We start from the raw sequence: 9,638 nt of genomic DNA, 5'->3' as shown, positions 1-9,638 counted from the left end.
GTCACTAGAACACATTCTTCCATTCCTGTTCATCACCCAGATGAAACAGACCTGACACAAATCTAGGCATAGAAAGCATAGCAGGATAAGGCACATCATGGCTCAAGCAACTACCAGGTATGCTAGGTTGCAAGGTTTAGCTATTTACTGTGACAATGACAGGTCATGCAAAGGAATGGGTTCAGCTACCGAAGTAAAAGCATTTGAAATATTTTGTCCTAATGCAATAAGTGAGAGGAGGAGCAAGATCATGGGATTTATCGAGATGATAAAAAATGGTGCTTGCCTTGAAGATCAGCGGAAGGATACACTCCTTCAGTCGGATACTCCTGAGTATCCTCTGGAGCGGAGCCTACCGAATCAAACAATCTCAATCAATACACAACAAGTGCAGCATTATGATGCATGATCATGGCATGACAATAATATGGTGGATGATCTAATGCATCTATAATGATTTGATTTGAAGCTGGTTTGAAACATAGTTTCAAAAGCCACTTCAAATAGTTATTTCCATATACTCCTTTTAATTGATTTGACCTGATGCTCAATTATAACTTATTTTATCATGCATAAAACTAGCACCATTTGATTATTTGATTTTTTCTGATCATTTTTCATATATAAATTATTTTAATTTGAGTTAAAGATTAATTTCTATGAATTTTTGAAGTTTTGAACTAAATCTGGAATTGTTTTAAAACCAGAATTGTAATTACTGCATCAGGATGACATCAGCAGGTCAAAGTGGTCGTTACTGGTCAAACCCGACCAGTGGGACCCACTAGTGAGTGACACTGGTTAAAAACAATTAATTAATTGGTTGATTAGCAGACATGGACCCACATGTCAGTGTCCGTTTACAGATTAAATAATCAATTATTTATTTTGTTTAACCGAACTAATTATCCAGGGCTGGCCCCACTTGTCGTAGACTCTGGGGAGTCAACCCACCGGCGCTGGGGGTCAAACCCACCGGCGATGAGCCGCCGATGGCTTCAAGGACGGCGGAGGGCATCGAAAATGCCCTTCCGGCAACCAAACACATGGCAGAATGCATCAGAGGAACGGCCGTTCGCCTGTGAGCACGATGGAGCAAGCCCGAGGGGCTGGGATGGTCGGAATCGACACCGACGACGAGCTTGGCGGCTGCCGGAGGTCGGACCTCATCGAGGTCATCGAAGCAGGGCGCGGAACGGTTGTGTCTAAGCACCTACACGACCTACTCGACGCGCTGAAGCTGGTGGTGGTCCCAGATGGACCAGCCGATCACCGGAGCCTCACCGGCGACGAGCTCCCGCGGTGGATCTCGTCGGGCTCTGGTGCAATCGGGGGCTACAGCTAGGGGGAGGAGGGGAAAACGATGGGAATGGGTCCCTAAGCTCACAAGGAGTGCAGAGACGTCAAGAGCGGGCTCGGGAATGGCCTGGAGACGGAGAACGACGACGACGATCGTCAGTGACCCAAGGAGGAAGGCAGCGGCGATCTGACATTGCAGGGGCTCATGGCGTCGTTTCTTCGCGTGGAGCTGCAGGCCGTCGAGATGGAGCTATTGCGCGGCTCAGAGGCAGGGGAGGATGGCTGGAGCAGCCTGGGGAATGCGACCTTGCACGACGGCCATGGCGGCAGAGAAAAGAAAAGAGACAGAGAGCGAATGGCGAGGAGAGAGCGATGGGGAAGACTCCGTGGGGTGCTTATCCCCTCCGCCAACACGACGAGGTGGCCAGGCAGGCACGCAACTGCGTGCTGCCACTGGAGGTAGTGACGCCAGCTCCTGCTTGCCCACTGGCAAGGAGGAAGACGACAGGAAGGAGGGAATGGGCTGGGTGTGGCAAAAGATAGGGATTTTTCTATTTTTCTTCTTTTCCTTCTTTCTGTTTTGCAATTCTGACATTTGTTTTATTTATTTTTTGGCTCCAAACTATTCCCTAAAATATTGAATATATTTGTGGGGTATTAGTTGGAATATTTCCAAGCTCCACAAAATAACTCAACATTTTATAAAGGCTAAAATAGTTATAGCTATTTATTTTGGCAATTTCCAGTGACTTTCATGGATTATTTTAAATGCCAAAAGTGTTTGGAAAAATAATCACCCCTGAAATATTGTTTCCAATATTTAATAGAAAAGCTGAACATTTTTTAAAGCCATTTTGGGTTCATTGGAAGTTCACATCATTTGAATTGGTTTGGTTAAAGTAAGGTGCTAGGGTTTATTCAATCCTCACTTCATTTTTAATGCAAAAATAAAACATGATGGACAAACTTGCTAAACACCAAGTAGTAGTTCTAGGGATGTGACACATCCCGCTACCAATGGGGACAAAAGGAACTTATGGAGATTAAGGAGCTCCTGTCAAAGAGCACTGGAACAAAGCATTAACAATCAATGGATACATGCAATCCTGAAACTATAGTTTATCCTGTTTGGTGTCCCAAGCTGTCACCATTGGGATTGTCGGTTCCGCAGTATAATAGGTGCATACTACTCATAGATATGATCAAGAACACAAATATTCATGAAAACATAATGGGTTGAGATCTGAAATCATGGCACTAGGGCCCAAAGTGACAAGCATTAAGAGTAACAAGTAGTAGCAAAGATGATAAACACCATAGTAGATGATAGGCAACATGCCCCCAACAATCCGATGAACTATTAGATGACCTAACTCATCCAACCCTATGATCCCTTTGCCTACAGCAGGGAATTACTCACACACGAAAGGGGAAGCCATGGAAGGGTGATGGAGTGGTGATGGTGATGACGATGGCGACGATTTCCCCTGTCCGGAGGCCAAGGCAGCCTCCAGATTAGCTCTCCCACAGAAGAACCGAGGGGGGCAACGGCTCCGTATCGAGAAATGGCGAAACGACTCTTGTTCTGGGATTTCTCTGTCACGGGTAAAAATAGGAGCCATGGTAGGGCACCAGAGGGTGTAGGCCCCACCCAGGCGGCCTCCCTGCGCGGCCAGGGGGCGGGCCGCGCCACCAGGTCGCCTGGAGGCCTATTGGCCCCCTCTGGCCCATCTTCTGGCCAAGGGTTCCTCCCGGTGCATGTATTTTCTCTATTTTTATTGGAATTTTCTGGGACGCCTAAATATCCATTTTCCTGCACACAAGAAAACCATACAGGCAGCTCTGCTGAAAACAGCGTCAGTCTGGGTTAGTTTCATTCAAATCATGCAAGAATGAGGCCAAAACAATAGAAATAGTGTTTGGAAAAGTCGATACGTTTGAGACGTATCATGGGTCACGGCCATGAACTTGGCGAGAGCCGGGTACACAAGGATTGCGTTGTACGACACGTGGATGTGCGCGACGTCGAAGACGATGATCTCAGTGTGGTAGTTCTTGTGTTCGCCGAAGGTGACTCGGAGACGCACCTGCCCGATGGGCACGGTGGACCCTTTTGTGACTACTAAGAAGGGCTTGGTCAGCATGAGCTGTTCGTACGGCAGCTGGAGTGTCTCGAAGGTCTCGACCGAGAGGATGTTGAGCCCCGCTCCACTTTTGATAAGGGTCTTGGTGACGAGGACGTTGCTGATGGTCGGGGTGCACATCACGGGGAGTTTGCCGGCCATGAACGAGCACATGAGCTGATCACTTGGGTCGAAGGTGATGGTGGTCTGGGACTAGTTGAGGGGCGCATCACTTCAGGCTTTGGGAGAGCGGCATTCACCTCCCGGTCGAACTGCTTGAAGGCGCTGTTCGAGGCCGGGGTCTTGGCGCCGCCCAGGATGGAGGCCACCGCCCTGACCTCCTGGAGGCCCCCAACCCCATCATTATGCGTGTCTTCATTCCTCCTTCTGGGTGGCGGAGGCAGCCCAGCCTCATGATGGCGAGCCTCATGAGGCTAACCGCGTCGTTGCCCCTCATGAAGGTCGTCGCGCCAGCGGTCTGCTACTTCTTGAGTTTGCGTTGGTTTTTTCCTTGAAGAGGAAAGGGTGATGCAGCAAAGTAGAAATAAGTACTTGCCTCGGTTTGAGAATGAAGGTATCAATCCAGTAGGAGTATCAAGATGAGGCACCAATGAACCTACGCAAAAACAAACAAACTTCCACCCAACGCGATAAAGGGGTTGTCAATCCCTCACGATTACTTGCAAGGTGAGATCTGATAGTGATAGAAGGTAAATATTTCCCTAATAATAAAGGAGCTAACGCTTCTGTCGTCCGTCATGCACTTTTATAGAAAACCCCCTACGTTTACTGATAATCAACCCGCACTTCGTTTTAAGTGAAGAAAACGATTCGACTTCATCCATGCGGGTCGCTGCCGGACCGGGGAGCCTACGACACCGACCCGTCCATGCTGGGCATCATCTTCTACGCCCGGATGTGGCAGCACGAGTGCCTCACGGCCGACCCCGCCGTGGCCGCCGAGGTGTACGTCGCGTTCTACGTCGGGCTCGACGCGGCGATGCACCTGGACGACGCAGACCTGGCGGTGCGGGACACCCTGTCGCTGGACCATGTAGACTGGCTAGCGCAGCGGCCCGAGTGGCGCGTCAAGGGCGGACGCGACCACTTCCTGGTATCCGGCCGGGGCACGTGGGACTTCCTCCAGCGCCCCAACGCCGGCGGATGGGGCCACGCGCTCATGACCTACCCGGCCATCTGAAACGCCACGTTCCTCACCACCGAGGCCAATCCGTGGCACGACCAAGACTTCGCCGTGCCGTTCCCGTCGCACTTCCACCCCTCGTCCAACGCCGACGTTGCCGGCTGGCAGGACTGCATGCGCCGCGCGCGCCGCGGCCTGCTCTGGTGCTTCGCCGGCGGGCCCCGCGGTAGCGATACCGGAGCCGTGCGTGCCTAGATCATCGAGCAGTGCAACCGGTCGTCGAGCCGCTGGTTCGTGCTCGGCAAGTCGGCGGTGACCAAGCCGGGGCACTACGCGTCGGGCCACACCATGCGGCTACTCAGGAACGTCGAGTTCTACATGCAGCCGCACGTGGACGGGTACACGCGCAAGTCCACGTTCGATGCCATCCTCGCCGGCTGCATCCCGGTCTTCTTCCACCCGGTGTCCGCCTACCTACAGTACACTTGGCAGCTGCCCAGGGACTACCGGATCTACTCCGTGTTCATCCCCGCCGGCGACTTGAGCCAGAACGCCAGCATCGAGGAGGTCTTGCTCAATATACCGTCGGAGAAGGTGGCGCAGATGCGGGAGCAGGTCATCCAGCTCATACCCGCCGTGATGTACCGGCACCCGGCGGCCATGGGGGTTACGTTCAAAGACGCGGTAGACGTGGCCCTCGAGCGCGTCATCCACCAGGTGGCGAAGCGCCGGCGTGTCGCGGACGAGGGACGGGAGCACGTGGATGGCGTCGACGGAGGTGATAGCTGGAAGTATGACTTGCTAGAAGATGGGGAGGAGAAGATAGGTCCACATGAGTTTGATCAATATCTATACATGCACGTAACCAAAGATTTACTTGCCTAGCTAGGTCTAGCAGCCGCCACCGGCCGCAACAGCGTCGTCGGGCCGCTGCTTATTCCGATTGACCCCTCGGCGTTGCGGCAGGAGTGTCGTCATCGATCTAGTCGTCTTGCTTTCTGAGGGTTCCGTGGAAGTAATACATGGCAAAGTTAAATATTATCCGTATGATAATATCCTAAAAGCAAAGTTAAAGATTGGGAGCTCTTATACATGGCAAAGTATTACATATCTCTCACTATCTCCCCTAATAATAAAGTGCGGAGCGCTTCTGTCGTCCGTCGTGGTAATTTTGCAGAAAAACCTCTGTGTTTTGTTGAAATCAACCCGCAGTCCTTCATTAAGTGAAAAAAAAACCTTTCCCGTTACCTCCGTCTTCCCCACCCCGCATACCTCCTGCCTCCTTTCTATTCAGATCGAACTAGAGAGAGAAGAAGAGGGGAGCCACCGCCGCCCGCGTCGCGGACGCCCACACCCCCACCCCCACCCCACCCCCACCCCAAGCCCTCGGCAAGCGCCCCCCCCCCCCCCCCCCCCGCCCCGAGAAGGAGAGGTGAGAGAGGAGAGGAAGGTTCCGACAGATGACTGTCCCGTAACCGGGTGGAGGCGAGGCTGCTGGCCGGATCCAGGAGCACAGGGCCCATGACTGGGCAGACGTCACCGGGGGCGCCGTGCGGTACAACATCAAGGACCTCGGCATGGCGCTGGAGGTCGGCGACGGCCAGGAGGAGGAGGCCAATGTGCTTCCAGGTTCGGCGCTGTACCGGCAGATGTTCTCGGCCATGGCGGCGACCAGCGACGGCGAGCTGTGCCTGCAGGGACTCATCACCGTCGTTGAGCGCCTAAACGGCATCCACAAGTAAGGCAGGACAGGTGTTCGTCAAAATGACGCAGCCGGATATGGACCCATGGTCATGTATTATTAGTTTTTCCGTGGACAAAAATTCGATCTCTATGTTATGTTTTTGACAAAAGATTTGTGGATGCTATCATCAATCGTAATATTATCATTTTATTGCTTATTTGTGGATGCTATTCTTGTTTTCTTGTTGATGTTAACAGGGGTATTTCAGTTCTTTTTACCAAGTGCGGTACTCTGATAAGTTAATAAATTGTTCTATGCTTGTAATCAAGGTGTTGACAAGGTAATAAATTGCTTCTTTAGACATCATATCCTTATTCAGCATCGAGGGGCACTACTTTATTTGCTCAGACCACTTACAGAAGCATGATTTATCATTTTCCCTTTTTAGCTTGCCATATAAGGAGTTATGCATCCCACCACATGACCTAAACAATCAATTATGCTTATCATATTTGTTGAAAGAGAAAGATAACTTAGAACAAAGAAGTGATGTTCATTAGTTTGCTTTGAACTTTTTACTCAGTTGCCTTACGACTTAATGTAATTATTATGACATGCAGATTATTGATCTGGCAACACTAACCGGTGCCTGTGTTGTTGCACTTGGGCCTAGCATTGCTGGTAAGATCAAACACATATTTTCCTCTCAGCCAACTTCAATTTTGTGTGCTTCTAAGATGGAAACAGTGGAGTACTCTGAAGTCATGCATACTAATGAACATGTCTCTTCAGGAATCTTCACACCAAGTGATGAACTAGCCGAGGAATTAACTACTGCATCTGAGTTATCGGGGGAGAAGTTCTGGAAATTTCCCATGGAGGAAAGCTACTGGGAGCAGATGAAGTCTGGTGTGGCTGACATGGTCAACACGGGCGGTCGACAGGGCGGTTCCATCACAGCTGCCCTGTTCCTGAAACAGGTATAACATCTCTCTAGAATGACCAAATCATCCACGTGTGTTCGTTGAAAAAGAAGGTCGCATCATACTTGTACTAGGTTGAGTTTTCCTCCGACAGAGCTGACGAACTCTAATGTGCTTGCATTGCAGTTTGTCGATGAGAAGGTTCAGTGGATGCACATCGACATGGCAGGCCCGGTGTGGAACGACAAGAAGCATGACGCGACTGGCTTTGGCGTGTCCACCCTGGTGGAGTGGGTCCTCAAGAACTCATCATCATCTAGAATGAACTCCCCCCTGATTTCCATTGGTTCTGATAACAACATCAAAGATTCATCGTCTGTAACAGTGAATGAATGGTTTTTATTTGCTTTTGGCTGGCGTATGGAGTGTGGAGCGATAGAATAAGGAAGGGTTTCATGGAGGAAAATAAAGCAGCATGTCGTTGAACACTTCCCTTGTCAGATTAAACGGCGTTTCGTTTCGTCGTTTTCATATTGTGCACGGGACTGGTGTGTGTGACCGGTAAACATTTTTGCTACAATTATTATCGATGTATGTTAAAATTGATTATAAAAATGATGCACAATTGCATATGAAAAGTTGTGTCTTTTTTCGCCCGGTGCAACGCACGGGTATTATATAAATAAAAGGCAGCAAGGTATTTTTGGTATTTTTGTATGTAGATCTGAATATATAATGCGTAAAATAGACCTGGGGGCCATAGTATTCACTAGAGGCTTCTCTCATGATAGCAAGTATTACGGTGGGTGAACGAATTACTGTCGAGCAATTGATAGAATCGTGCAAAGTCATGACGGTATCTAAGGCAATGATCATACATATAGGCATCACATCCGAGACAAGTAGACCGATACTTTCTGAATCTACTACTATTACTCCACACATCGACCGCTATCCAGCATGTATCTAGTGTATTAAGTTCATAACAAACAGAGTAGCGCCTTAAGCAAGATGACATGATGTAGAGGGATAAATTCATGCAATATGATATAAACCCCATCTTTTTACCCTTGATGGCAACAACAAGATGCATGCCTCGCTACCCCTTTTGTCACTAGGTGAGGACACAATACCGGTATGAACCCAAAACAAAGCACTTCTCCCATTACAAGAATTATAGATCAAGTTGGCCAAACAAAACCCATAACTCGAAGAGAATTACAAGGATACAAAATCATGCATATAAGAAATCAGAGGAGACTCATATAATACTCATAGATAATATGATCGTAAATCCTCAATTCATCGGATCTCGACAAACACACCACAAAAGAAAGTTACATCGGATAGATCTCCATGAAGATCATGGAGAACTTTGTATTGAAGATCCAAGAGAGAGAAGAAGCCATCTAGCTACTAGCTATGGACCCGAAGGTCTGTGGTGAACTACTCACGCATCATCGGAGAGGCAATGGTGTTGATGAAGAAGCCCTCCGTGTCCGAATCCCCCTCCGACAGGGCACCAGAACGGTCCCCAGATGGGATCTCGTGGAGACAGAAGCTTACGGCAGCGAAAAAGTATTTTCGTGGCTCTCTTTGTAGGTTTCGGGACTTTTGGGAATTTATAGGCGAAAGAGGTAGGGCAAAGGAGGCAAGGGGGTCCCACGAGACCTCCTGCCTTGGTTCTCAAGTCTTCTGGGTATTTTCTGTTATGGAAAAAATCACCCCGCAGGTTTTATTCCGTTTGGACGCCGTTTAATATTCTTTTCTGAAAAAGGTCAAAAAGATGGAAAAAACAGAAACTGGCACTAGGCACTGAGTTAATAGGTTAGTCCCAAAAATAATATAAAATGGCATATAAATGCATATAATACATCCCAAGTTGATAATATAATAACATGGAATAATCAAAAATTATAGATACGTTGGAGACGTATCAAGCATCCCCAAGCTTAACTCCTGCTCGTCCTCGAGGAGGGAAGTGATAAAGACAGAATTTTTGATGTGGAATGCTACCTAACATATTTCTTCTTTGTAACTTCTTTTTTGTGGCATGAATGTTCGTATCCATAAGATTGAAAACAATAGTTTAATATTGACATGAAAACAATAATACTTCAAGCATACTAGCAAAGTAATCATGAACTTTCGAAATAACAAGGCCAAAGAAAGTTATCCCTACAAAATCATATAGTCTGGCTATGCTCCATCATCCCCATACAACGAATTTAAATCATGCACAACCCCGGTATTGGCCAAGTAATTGTTTTTGCATTCTTACTTTCTCAAACTTTTTCAACTCTCGCGTAATAAATGAGTGTGAGCCATGGATATAACACTATAGGTGGAATAGAGTGTGGTGGAGGTTGTGAGGTAAAAAGGAGGAGATGGTCACATCGACTTGACGTATCAATGGGTTATGGAGATGCCCATCAATATATATCAATGTGAATGAGTAGGGATTG

General features: G+C 48.3%; 1 protein-coding gene and 1 pseudogene across 1 annotated transcript; both read left to right on the top strand.

Annotated features, from left to right (window-relative positions):
• The first annotated feature begins 1,504 nt into the window (after positions 1-1,504).
• LOC123441861 lies at positions 1,505-5,451 on the top strand (annotated as a pseudogene).
• Positions 5,452-6,143: 692 nt separating this feature from the next.
• LOC123441860 (leucine aminopeptidase 2, chloroplastic-like) lies at positions 6,144-7,617 on the top strand. Its single transcript, XM_045118060.1, has 6 exons — positions 6,144-6,304; positions 6,421-6,443; positions 6,550-6,590; positions 6,871-6,931; positions 7,043-7,230; positions 7,360-7,617. The coding sequence occupies exons 1-6, from the start codon at positions 6,144-6,146 to the stop codon at positions 7,615-7,617; spliced, it is 732 nt and encodes a 243-aa protein (XP_044973995.1).
• The last annotated feature ends 2,021 nt before the right edge of the window (positions 7,618-9,638 follow it).

The sequence above is a fragment of the Hordeum vulgare genome, chromosome 3H (assembly GCF_904849725.1).
Source record: "Hordeum vulgare subsp. vulgare chromosome 3H, MorexV3_pseudomolecules_assembly, whole genome shotgun sequence".
In the NCBI taxonomy this organism is placed as follows: Eukaryota; Viridiplantae; Streptophyta; class Magnoliopsida; order Poales; family Poaceae; genus Hordeum; species Hordeum vulgare.
The sequence above is the reverse complement of the archived record's forward strand: the minus strand, read 5'-3'. Positions and strand labels throughout refer to the sequence as shown.